This window comes from Embiotoca jacksoni, unplaced genomic scaffold, assembly GCF_022577435.1.
Source record: "Embiotoca jacksoni isolate LCO1_2020_lvr unplaced genomic scaffold, fEmbJac1.0.p SCAF_16, whole genome shotgun sequence".
Taxonomy (NCBI): domain Eukaryota; kingdom Metazoa; phylum Chordata; class Actinopteri; family Embiotocidae; genus Embiotoca; species Embiotoca jacksoni.
In genome coordinates this window covers 8,477,830-8,490,988 of record NW_027185296.1, presented here as the reverse complement: position 1 = coordinate 8,490,988, position 13,159 = coordinate 8,477,830, and the positions used below count along the sequence as shown (strand labels likewise).

Genomic DNA, 13,159 nt, shown 5'->3' with positions numbered 1-13,159 from the left:
CAGCAGGTGATCCCCTTGAAAAGGTCAAACTCTCTTTCAGACAAAAGGAATGCTACGTTGGAATTTCTGTGGCAGAGGTACTGCAATCACAGCAAAGCTACGTATTGTACGCTGCATATGTGCATTCTTCTGTGTGCTCAAAGTGGTGCGTCACATTGGACACAAACGCGCAGAAAAACATGAAGCATCATTGAAGTCGCACAAGAAACTAAGTCACGTCTGTGTGTAAGTATTAACGCAGGTATCGATAGGGGTGATAAATCAGCAGGAGCAGCCGGGCCGGTCAGACAGCTGCTTTCCGTCCACCTTTGTCTATCACTACATTTCAATGAGACGGACGAGGCTGCGCCTTCTTGATTCCTAATGTATTATGGGCTGCACGGGAAGCTAATAATAGGAAGACAGATCAATAGTAGGGAAACATTAGCTGACCCAGAGGAAAAGAAGAGGAGGGTTATAAGTAGGAGGATGAGGATGAGGATGAGGGATGAAGAGTATGTTGAGTGCTGCTTAGGAAGACTAAAAAGAGTGATTTGAAGGTTAAAACAAAAGTTGATAAAGATGAAAAAAATGAGATGTTGGAAGTAGCCAACATCTCCAGAGTGACAGAGCGAGTCCTTGAAGTCCACCTGCGTTACGTATCAGTATGTTCATCAATAGAGGCTTTATCTATGGGACACACAGGAGGCAGTACAACGACCATGAGGGGGGGGGGGGCACTGAAGGGAAGAATCGAATTGCTGCCACCTGCGTCCACATCAAACAAGTCTGACTAAACCTGGACTAAACACAATCAGTCATCCTGACAACTCTATTAACGGCCACTTTTCTTTATCAGAGAACTCGGAGCACGGATTGCATGCAAGCAATGCCGCACAGCGTCTGCTGGCTGCGTGCAGTAGACAAGTCTGGTGGCAGTACGTCTGGTATGTAAACATGTGTGCATGCTTGGCAAGGTACTCACAACTGCTACTCCAGGACTTGAGGAGAGATTTGATGCTGATCTCAAAGAAGACCGAGTCCTGCAGGCTCAGCATGGTGGCTCTCGGAAAGTTAAGCTTCAGCAGAAGGCACAAAGTTTTACAGGGTTCCCGTCACTTTCATTTCACAAAACCCCAAACATTCCACTCTTCTTCACACCTATCACACTTGCTGCTCTTCTCCCCTGACCGGAGTGGACCACTACCCTCCACAGGTGCAAGTTAAAGGCAGCATCCTGAACAACAGTGTGAGCAGCTGCTGAGGAAAGAGACCCAAGAAGTGCAACCAGATTTGTTTTTCCCCCGTTGCAACTGAGTTCAGTAAAACTGCGCTGGAGGAGGAGGAGGAGAGCCGACTAGTTAGAGAAGTATTCCACCCCAGCGCCTGCTGCCCACTTGCCAGTCCACAGAGTCCCTCATCCCCATCTCAGCACAGAAAGATCCAGAAAGGCGAAGGACAAAAGTGCATGAGAACTTTTGCTCCTGATAGACGCAGCAGAGACATGTACTGTAGAAAGTCTTGACAATGTAAGGCAATATTCCTTCTCCTCTTCCCTTCCTGTGTAAGTGTGTGCCAGTCCTAGCCCTCTAGCACCGTCAGCCACCCTGCACCTCCCCCGAAAGCTCTCTCTCTCACCATTTGCTCATGACAAGCCCCTCCTCTTCCGAGCCAGCTCTTGTTCTTTTACTGATGCCTGCTCAGTAAAAAAAAAAAAACAGAGAGCGAGCAAGCGCTTGTTTCAACTGCAAAAAGAGGGAGGTGGGAGCCGAGGGTGGGGGTGGGTGATGTCATCAAAATGCTGCGAGTGTTCCCTGGCTGTGGTTCAGCGATGCATACGCATGTCAGAGCTGCTACTGTGCTGCCTCTCTCCGCCGGCCTATCAAAGCGACACTTCCTGTAAGCTCCACAGCAATACTGATGCGTCATTCCTGACTGCAGTAGGAGGGAGAGGAAAGAATGGGAGGATGGAAGAGAGAAAGAAAAGAAAAGGGAGGACAAACTAAACACAACCAGAACTAGTAGTCCTACTCCTATTCAATGCTTTGCTCCAAAATAATACAAATATTGTATTCTTATATTGTGTCTATTATGTATTTCAATATTCAAAACAAAGTAAAGTGTACTCTAGCTGCACTCAAGACAGAACAGGAGGTAATATGAGGACATGGATACCCGATTGCCTTACTGGGACTTTCTACCTATTTCTAATATCACATCATGACATGATAGTGATGATGCACATCTATTTGCTAGGCTAACTGTTCACACCCATTGGAGTCATAGGCATTGCATCACTGGTCTGTCCAACAGCTACCAAGCATAGTAACACACGGGATGATACAAAAACTCACAACACACTGCATTAGTAAGAAAACAGCCCACTGTGTGAATGTGAAACACACACTCCTGATATTTTAATCTTATGTTGATGGTCGTTGTTCCTTCTCTCGCAGAGACTTAAAACCAGATCCACATGACATCAAGCAATTTGTAGTCAAGGGCAGGATTAAGTTTGTTAACAAAATATTGTGAGGGGAGCAGCAGTGGGGAAGGCTGCGGAAGACAAATGCCCTTTGTCTTCTTTTGGTTTAGTCCTCATTTCTCTCTCGCCCTCGGTCTCTCCCTCTGTCACATGTCCTCCACTACACAAGTTATGCAAAATGAGGCAGAGCTCATTGCAAACAAACACAACACAAGCAGATGCTTTGTCAAGCCCTGGCTGGTGCTGCCCTGATGCAGGCTTCCACTGTGGAACTTGTGATACACGAGCACAGATTCTTCACAGTGCCACTGCTTATTTGCAGTATTTACATAATGCTTCATTTCATATAAAATTGGTATTAAGTTTGCAATTTTGGAATATGCTTGTTCTTTAAATGAGACGGTTAATACCACTTTTATGACTGTCCAGACGTGACTAAGTGTATTTCCCAAAATGTCAAATTATTACTTGAAGTCTATTTTAAACATATGCCACATTTCATTCAGCAAAAGTCCCCCAGATATTCTTACGCAGTTTTACTGTGAGTAATGTCTGCAGCTGGAAATGTAAAGCCATATATAGCCGTCTATTAACCAGAGTCTGATCCTGAATGGGAAGGGGAAGTATGGGCTGTTGTACAGTTCAGACTTCAGCAGGACTTTTTAGTATAACAGAGTGTCGAGTTAACTAAAAAAGTAAAAAAAACATTTTTTTTCCCCCCAACTTGATCAGAGGTTGTTAGGTTAGCTTTAGCACCCCTTAATAATAGTGGGAAGAGTGTCCCAAACAATGACAACATAAATTCTCATCATTTAAAAGGCTATGTAAAGACTTTTTAAGATGCTGAGCAAAAGCTCACTTCGAATCCATCCCAAAGTTCATTTTTCTTGTTTTCCCCAGTTCCAGAATTTTTAAACTATAGATGGGTCATGTTTTTTTAAGAACCATTAAAAAATAAATAAAATCGTATTAGCTCATGCGACTACTGTTTTGTCTTCTTTACCATGATTTTTGGTGACAATTCATTACTAATGCCAAAAGGTGGCAGTAATACACCTAAAGGTTGTTTGGCAACCGTTATTAAACAAAAGGAGGAGAAGAACAGTTACTACTGGGCTTCGATCAAACATGCGTGGCCCTGTGAGTTTAGCTGCTTTGGTTCAAGCAGCAGAAACATGAAACGATTACTAGAACTTTCAAAAAGGTTTGAGTGGTGGCATCAAATAATCCAACAGCAACATAGTCCAACAGTTCCCAGCAAATATTGAATAGTGTTTTTGCTTCAAATACTCATCTCAGATCCTGTGGTTGACACCAAAATCACAGTTTTAGTTTGAAACTCCTTTGTACATTTTTGTTTCTTTCACATTGTGTAATTTTTTGTTTCTTTAAATAGTCTAATGTGTGAGTTTTTCTATGAAATATATTGCTTTTAGCTTAGCTAGAAACTGTGTTAAAAGATTGTTGAATAGCTTTAGGTCTGAGTCAGGTTTGGTTATTGCGGAAAAAAAAAAGTTCCCCTTTTCATGCCTCAAATCTCTGCCAGTAAATGCAACCAACACTCACTAAAGGCTTCAGTATAACCAAAACAAGCTCATAGACATAGAACAACTTTAGCTGAAGCTCAAGGGCAGTAGAAGGAAAGCAGAAGTATGCGGTCGAAGTTTGTTTAAAAAACAAAATTCCTATTATCAGAATTATCAGCGAACCAGTCAACATACAACATGCAGAGCCCTCTCCAGCCATTGTTTTCTGGAAACCCGGCTTTATTGTTTCAGGAATGCAGACAACATCATCTCTCTGGGAACATTAAAGCTGAGAGCTACTGTGCAACAGAGCTGACGTAAGTGGAGGACTTCAAATAAACAACATTATAACCGACTTCCTGGAAAGAAGAGCTCACTGATCAAATAATCTCCACTAAATGCACAACCATGGCAGGTTACAGGCGGTCCATTCACAAAGTGAGAGCAAGTGAGTGACAGCTAGCCATCCTCACTGCAGACAGTACAGAGGAGTTGTTCCTCCCAGGAGCCCACAGGGTGGAGGATGCATTTCCTGTCCTGGCCTCTCTGAAGGGCAGTGGTAGGAACCATAATCGATATGAGTTGTAATTCAATCCCTGACCTCCCCAGTGATGCCTGGGCTGCAGAGGACACGCCATTTAGCTCCATCACAGCAACATCTGAGTGTGCAGCACAACTCTGCAACCTGCACAGCGCCTCACCTCCACACGCTCCCATGAGTCAGGAGGCGGCTACTTCCCCGTAACAATCATCAAGACACACAAACCCTGCACATTTAGAGCAAAGTTTCAGCCCTTTTCACACAAAATTCATTAGGCTGGATTTCTCCCGGGAAGCTACCACAGTATAATGCTCTGTAGCTGTATGATTTAGAGTCATCTAAACTGTCCTTATTAATTAAATGCTTGCACAAACCGCAGACACATTCAAACCCGGTGACAGAACCTCTCTCCTCAGGCTGAGAATAAGCAAACTCATTCCTTTGATTTGCCTACCAAATCAAGGGAGGCTAATTTCAGCAAAGAGTCGTTCTTAGGTCAGAAGCATATCGTCTCTATGGAACGACAGCAGAACACCAGGCGAATGGGAATTAAAACACATCGTAAAACAGGTGCAAAAAGGTCAGTTCATCACTTATGGCACTTCATCAAATTAGCTGTCTTCAAGTTGTTCACTATGGAGGAGCATTTACTGGGAGAGGAGCACAAACAATGATTCACAGCATTTGTGTTCCCCGCTATGACACCATATTCCCACTAAGTGCAGAGTCTGCATTGAGCTGCACCATTATGGGGTTTGTTACACTGTAGTTGGCTAATGACTACTGAAGAAATTCAATGAATAAGTTTGACCAGCCTGTCTGGATACACACCCTGTGGACTGACACGCACACGCACGCGCACACGCGCACACACGCACACACACACTTCATTGCAGAAGCACAATCCACCAGCGCACACTCATGTTCGGTCACATGCTCCAAACACTCCCTTAATCACAAACAGGAAACCTGCTGCACCCATTAACCAAATACTGTCCCGATCAAACACTTCCCAAAACCTCAGCTGTACATCGCGTAGCGGAGTGATGTCATCGTGTGCAAAGACAAACGACAGGAGGAAAAGACTAGCACCACCTAAAAGGCCAACTCAGGCTATGCCAGTTCTGCAACAAGGGAGTGGCCCTCAGCTCTGATTTACCTCGGCTACTGTAGTCATCACATCACTTCTTTTACAGAACTCACCATTGCGACCCCTGCTGCCACAAGCATGATGTAAAAAGGAGACTTTTCTAATCTGACGGCTGTTTCCTGATTGAAAAGAAAGGAAAGATATGAAAACAATTTGTCCTCTCCAGTTAGTAGAAAATTAATGAATGTCAACTGGCAGCACAAACACAAACAACAGTTAGCCGAGTCAAGCTAACAAAACTCCAATCCAAAGTGAAGCCTATGGTTGTTATTGTGAGTCAGTTTGGCCAGCTAACTAGTCTGATTCTTAGAAGCTAATAGGATAGGTGAGTACAGCAGAAGGGAGAGAGCTGAGTCATGCTTTAGCCGGGAGCAAACAGCGAGCAAGCATGCTCTGACAGGTAGCACTGCAAAAAAAAAAAAAAAAAAAAGTCAGACTGAGATACTGATAAAAAGTCATCACTACACCGCTGACGCAAACTGCCTGAACTGCACGCACACACAGTGTGTGTGTACACACATCCACTAAACTTTTAACTGCTGTATCCATAAAAATGATAGTAGGCTGGTCCCCATAGTAGTCCTCTAATACTAAGTGTTCTCTAATATTCATTTAAATGTAATTCTTGTGATATTTATACAACTATATCCAGCATACGTGACCAGTAGGATTGCTCGGCATGACGACACATAACCTGCATTAAAGCTCTCCTTTGATGGTTTCCCAAAATGCTACAAATCACAAAATACTTACACACAAGCAGCAAGTACACTCTCAGCAGCCAGCATGAAGTCAGACTAAGTTGAGATTTACACCAGTCGTGATAATGGTCTTCCTTGCGTGACACGAGTTGCTAAATGTGAAATAAGTCCCGTCAAAATAACACCCTTTTTTTTTTACCAATTAAAAATTAATGTGTGACAAGATGACACACGAGGCAAGACACATGCTGTGTGTAACTAGGTCAAAACCTGGTAAATAGCTGGGCAACGGATGAAGCGATAAAGGGGCTTTTAATATGAAACTGATAGAAGTCAGAAAATTTGGCTGACGATTAGTGCAACTCGCTCAGTGACAAATATTGGTGTTTGTAGGGCTGGCCACACTGCCGCAGTTGGATTGGCCAAAAAGAACCTTTAAAAGAGACACAGCTTCAAGCAATCTGGCAAACACCCAGTTCTGACATTACCACCACACAAAGTTATCATGTTCGGGGGGTAAAATGCCTGTTCACAGTACATATCCAGCAGACAGAGAGCAACTTTAGCATTTATTTGGAGTTTTCTGGCCACCTGATACCTGCAAAACGCTCCCATCATTTGAACTGTGTTTTGGTCACTAAAAACTACTAAACAGCTTCAATTCTTGCAGTTCGCTTGATAATAGCAAACTTTATCTGTAGATTGGTGCTGAGCACGTTGCATAAAGTCATATGAGCTGAGCAGCTGCTTGCTGACAATCGGGTTAATTTGAGCAGTAAATGTGAACAACGCAAAAAAAAAACTGCAGGCCATGAAAAACAAAACAAAGCTCTGAAAGAGGTTTAAAAGCCCCACAGAGTTTCAGTGTGTACAGCTCTATTAAGCACATTCTTGTGTGTGCGTTTATTTTATTTTTTAAGGTTATGCTGTTGGCATTTTGCTTTTATTAAAAAGGTGCAGTATAGGCAGGAACTGTGGGAAACAGAGGAGGGAATGACATGCAGTAAAAGTCCAGCTGGCTGAGATTTGAACCGAGGACTCACTGCACCCGTGTAGCATGCACACGAACCAAATTGTCCGTCTTTGTGGGTTGATCACTGCAAGCACTGCCTTTGCACTCAACAGGTAGTTATGCATTTATTATCAAAATCAATTTTGGGGAAAAATGTATTCATGAGTTGTATAACAATCTGCTGTGGTAATGCATGTGAATTTACAACAATATGATAGGCTATAATCTAAACTATGCTTCCTTCAGATAGTGTAGTGTATCGGTACGTTCATACATCTTCGAGGGCTCCTGCAACACCAGCTGCCACTCAGTTCAGTCTGGTTGCCGTTTCTGCTCAATCCTGATGCAAGGTCACATTTTGAGGAGGGAGTCGCTAACTAGTTCAAAAAAACATACTAAACATGATGTTTATCACTACATACCACTCCACTTCTAGATTCTGTTTGATGACCTGATAGAGATGTTGCTGCTTCTCCTGATAGAAGCATCTCTCTGTACCCTGCAAGGATATTTCAAATGTTGTGGAAATGGTTAAATTCTAATGTTTAAAAAGTGTTAAGCGTATTGAGTAGATTAATTCTCAGTTGCTGATTATGTTGATACCTTGTCATTTACATGCAAGAACATTTAATTTCATCTCTCCTTACTTTCAGTGGATGATAATGGGGCTTTTTATTGAATTAGTTCAATCAAACTGAGCCTGTTGAGTCATCTACAGGCTGTACTGTAGTCAGTCTGTGTGGCACTGCATCTATTTAATTGGTGTGCTTGCAGAGTGCAGCACATGTGCCCCTCTGACAGATTGACAGCTTTGGTGGTGAACTGAGAGATCTGCATTGTACCAACCAATGATATCAGAATCTGATCAATGATGATCAGAAAATATAGGCAAGCTAGCCCGAGTGTGTATAAACTAGTGTATGTGGATGTGTGTGCGTGTCAGCACATGTGCATTAAGGGGGCGGGATGAAGTGGGTGTAAAGCCAATCTTTGATTACATGTTAATAAAGCTCAACAAACACTTATTCCAAGTTGTAAATAATAAATAGCGACCAATTTTACGAGCAGAAAATCAAAACAGTACAGTACAAGTAACTACTGCATTAATATGCATTTGAGTCAGTTGTACCTTTGAGGCGGGTTTGGTTACTGCGGGCAGGTCTGGAGAAGCCCATTCCTGGATCTACCCTTGAACCTGGATCCACCAGATCTTCCTCAATGGTTTGTCCCATGGCTAGCAGGCCCAGTCTTTTCATGCGAAGGAGCCGTGGAACTGGCTCCTTTGGTAAGGTTCCCCCATGATCAACGGGGCCTTCCCCTGAGATGACAGCGGGGACCAGGCTCTTTAGAAAATCCATGCTCGACGAGACTTTTCACTCTGGTGCGTAGTCCAGCAGCCTGTGCCATTCCATTCCCTCAAACAAACTACCCGTCTGCCTCATCTGCCACATTTACAGACAAGCAGGCAGAAGGGCAGAGTCCCTGTGCTGAGCTGCTACCTATGTGTAGTAACTACACATTCACTGGCTGTCAGGGCCTATATCTGAGGGCCCTCACAGACCAAAACAAACACTACCTCTCTGAAGTTGATTGGAGAGCTGTAACTGGAGCTAGCAAACATGACAGAGTGAGAAACTTCCTCCGCTGCAACATTACCTGTCTGTTCGCAGTGTAAAGAGAAAGCAAAGAGACATGGCTTTTGTCATTGGTCGTGATGTAATTGTAAGTGGGCAGGGCTATGTTTGAGTGCCAGGCACTATCTGGGGTGGGACTAGAACATGTTCCACAGGAGATAACACGAGCCTGGGCCACCAGCCAATCACAACAGCAACGACACCAGGCACACCCTGCTGGCCTGCGTTGCTCCCCAGTGAAGGAGACCAAAGAGAGGAAGAAGATTGACAGACACTAGAAGAAGTCGGAAAGCTCCGTGCAGCTGGCTACACTCGCCCGCCTGCATTTCCTGATAGCTCTTATCAGAGTCCAAATGGTGGCACTTGTTAGCATTCACACACAAACGCAATGCTTGTTTGCTTTTCTCCAATAAAAAGTGAAACTCCTCCCCCTTTGCTTTCACTTCTGCTTGACTGTGCTGAGCTATTATGAAGAGTAACAGAAAGACCAAAGTGATGGTGTCGGTGAAACGGGGTGTTGACAGACTGCTGCGCTCTGCTTGGCTGCACAGCTTGTACCTGCAGCAAACTCAAACCCTTCCAAATATCCCGAGCTGCGGAGTAAGAGGGACTACGCTGTGCTGACTCTCATAACTGCTCACTGCCTAAAGAAATCATCAATTTGCTGTTCTCTGGGACTCTGAGACAAAATGAATAAGCCTTCCTAGCACAAACACGGCCGGTCCTCAACGGCAATAGAAAGCTGGAACACTCCACCAAAAAAATCTAAATGACCTCAGCACTAGTGTGCAAGAAACTATTAAAACACTTTTAAGATAAGTATTTCCTGCTGTTTCATCATTAGCTAAGCACCACAATAAATGGGCAGCATAAAAAAAAAAACGAGCACAACACCTACTTTATCTTGCTCTAACTGAGACTCCATTGAGCATTTTGATATTCATATTGAATTAAGGAAATTGTAATGTAGAGGAGCTGTGACTAATTAGTTGGCTATTTCCTAGCAGGACAAACTGTGTGCAATGGTGCATTCATGAGCAACTGGGAAGTAGAAAAGCACCGACCTCAGAGTGAGAAAATAAACCTGAACACCTGATGACCTGGGAATATCCTTCAAGGAAAGGGAGGGTTTTTTGAGCACTCCAAGAAGTTGTTTGACGTCACGAGATATGGCAGCATTTGTGGAAGAAATGTACTTGCTCCAAAAATAAGGTGAGATAGCCAGACTTGGTTAGCTTAGCCTATCTAGTTTGCAAGCTGTGTTAAACTTGTAGAAATGCAGTGTACAAATAATATTGACCTCCTGAACTGCATTTCTTCCCCATGTTGGATGGATAAGGATGATGATGACGAGGTTGTTTAGTCCCTTTTCTGTATTGACAGCAAAACTACAGCATATCACCTGGGCACTGCCATGTTGTCTGTTTGTGAAGACTTTCGCCTCACAAGTGGGACGTTCTAAAATGGGAACTTTCCCATTTCCCAGCTGCCTGAACGCACGATAAGCTACCTGGCCGGCACAAAACAGAGGAGATCCAAAGTAAACAAGATGCTGGTCAAGAAAAGTTGAGTGTCCAAAATGTTTCAAAGTAAAGCTTTTACACCAGGGTTGATGAATAAGAAATTAATCTTGGAATGACATGTGATAGGAGTCCAGAAACACAACATCACTGAGATACAAGTTGCTCACTGTTTGGTTGCCAGCAGGTGGTAAATCATTACAACATGAAAACCCAGTAGTTGCATGGATGTCTCTGCATTGGTTGGATTTTAAGATTATGTGATAACACAAAGTCTCTGTGTCAATAGGTGCCAACTGACTTATCAAATGCAACTTAGACAGCATGCAACATATTGAGCTACAGCTGCAACACAACACCCACTTCCAAGAGACAACATGAAAGAGAACTTCATAAAGAGATGCAGCCACTCCACTGTAATGGAGTATTCATGAGCAAACCTTTCATTATGAGATGTGTAATTCCTAAATAGATATTACATGTATTCCAGTTATTATTAGCCTTTTGAAATGGATAATATTATGCTGTAAAACATAAGTGTTAACTCTATTCAAAGACCTCAAAGAACTACATTCATTTTATAAGGTGTGCATGTCCTCATGCTCAAGTAATCACTTCCGTGACAGAAAATTATTTCTTGGGGTAACGTACCTCAGGAAAAAATGAGTAAGTGTGGTCAGAAACTTATTAAGGAAGTGCTTACACCCTCTACTGCAGTGTGTGAAAATGTCACCAGATGATGTAATAGTTTCAGTATACAAACCATGTAAAAAGTCTGTGATGGGAAGTACAAGCACAAAAATACCACTCTCTTCCTGTTTCTTTCACTGTGTTTGCTGAAAATACTGTGAAAAAAGCAGGAGAGTTATCTACTCATATCAACTATGCTTTTTATTACATTTATCCAGCTCTATACCAAGCCTGAGTAAGCACAAACTGAATTTTTTTTATAGCTGAAAAAGTGGGAGGGACTGCTGGTCCTGAAAGTGTTTTTTCCTGTTCTGTAGTCCCATCGCAATTTTTTCTTTAAAGGTCACATATTCAAAAAAAAAGAAAAAAAAAAAAAGGTGTTATATTTGCAGTTTTGATATCCAGGGGAAGACATTTTTTGTGGTTTTAAGTACCAATATAGTTTTACATCTATATCTCTCTCTTAAGCATCTCTCTAAAGTTCTACCAAGAACAGGTTGTTTGTGTGTCTGTTGTTTTAATAAAGCAGTGATACCAGTGATGCTCTCTTCTCATTGGCTGACTCTTTTCTAAATGACGGAAGCTCAGGCCGTTCACCTTGCTAGTTGCTAGTGTTTTCTTTTGTGCTGAGGGCGGACATTTGTCACGAGTGTCAGTTGTGACATTACAAACTTATAGAAGTCCAAACGGCACAGACTGCTGAATACAGACAGTGTGCTTTTCTCTGTGGACTGAGTGCAGTAGTTATATAGCACCTAGATCGGCATTATAATCAAAAAAGCAATAAAAATCTGGATTTATTAAAAATGGGACCTTTAAACGATATGTATATGGTTACTTAACACAGAAACACTGGAATCTCCTGGATTATGTAATGACCATATAGGTTTAAATTATGGCCTCCAGTTTTAAACATTTCAACTTCATTTCCGAGCAATATTCTTTTTTTTCCATCATTTTGGCGTGGTCTAATATTATAATACTCCCGAACCTCAGCCAATCTTGTTTTGGTGAAGAAGCCAATGCGATTTGATGGCAAACAACCAAGAAATCTGTTGGAGCCAAACCAACCTGGCTGACCAACACTTTTAGAGAAAACTGTTCAACAAAGCCCCTACATTTTTTTCCTAGCTGTCAAAATTTTGAAAAATGGAAAGTATTTATTCTTCTTCTCATAAAATTGAATACCTTTACTGTTAAATCTGTTTTACACCCTCACAATACAGACAAAGTAGCATAAAACTTGTTGGTACCATTGGATACGAAGAGCGTTAGGCCTCTTCTGTTACTGTCTCCATGTGACTCTATTCAGTTGTAGTTGTAGTGGATTTAGACCTTCGAGTATTCAAGTACTTGCACAACAGCATTGTAAATAGATGTGTCATATAGTGCCAACATATTGTCAAAATCATACAATGAATGTTTGACTTTCTGACCTCTCATGTTACTTGCCCTACTGGCTGTGCTAGTTATGACAAGTCAGAACTTTAATGAGTGGATAAGTAAAACCACCAAGATGAGCGATATGGAGTGAAGGCAGGGCGACACAACAGGGGAAATTATCACAATTATTGGGATGAAATTAAACAGACTGTTTTGGCCAAAGTCATAAAAAATCTAAACCAGGCATAAGACAAAAACAAGCTTTAAGTTGCAAGCAGGGACATTTGGTGGATAGTCCAAGACTGAGGCCTAAGCAAAGATGCACAGAGGCTGAAGCAGTCGATCCTGGTAAGAATCGCTAAATGAGTCAGAGAGAGAGGGATGACTGATGAGGCAAAGATATTCATCACTGAGCACCACAATGGTCAGTGGAGGCAGCTGTGGTTTGCTGGGGCCAGGTCTGTGGTGCTGCTGAGTTAGAACAATACCCCTGCACAGGAGGCCCAGATCCCAATCAGCCCAGGAATGTGGAAGAGGA

At 42.5% G+C, this 13,159-nt stretch overlaps 1 protein-coding gene across 8 annotated transcripts in view; it reads right to left on the bottom strand.

Annotated features, from left to right (window-relative positions):
• The window catches only part of fryl (furry homolog, like), a 63,631-nt gene extending 54,644 nt beyond the window's left edge, over positions 1-8,987 (bottom strand). For 3 of the 8 annotated variants that reach the window (XM_069150711.1, XM_069150712.1, XM_069150715.1), the window contains exons 1-2: positions 8,524-8,986; positions 5,735-5,800 (exon numbers count right to left, since the gene is read on the bottom strand). In XM_069150711.1, coding sequence (XP_069006812.1) covers positions 5,735-5,800; positions 8,524-8,752 — 295 coding nt within the window. In that variant the 5' untranslated portion in view covers positions 8,753-8,986. Of the gene's footprint in view, positions 1-964; positions 1,647-5,734; positions 5,801-8,523 lie in introns of those variants that run through there. The other 5 variants (XM_069150709.1, XM_069150713.1, XM_069150714.1 and 2 more) reach the window with 4 other exon arrangements.
• Between the last annotated feature and the right edge of the window lie 4,172 nt (positions 8,988-13,159).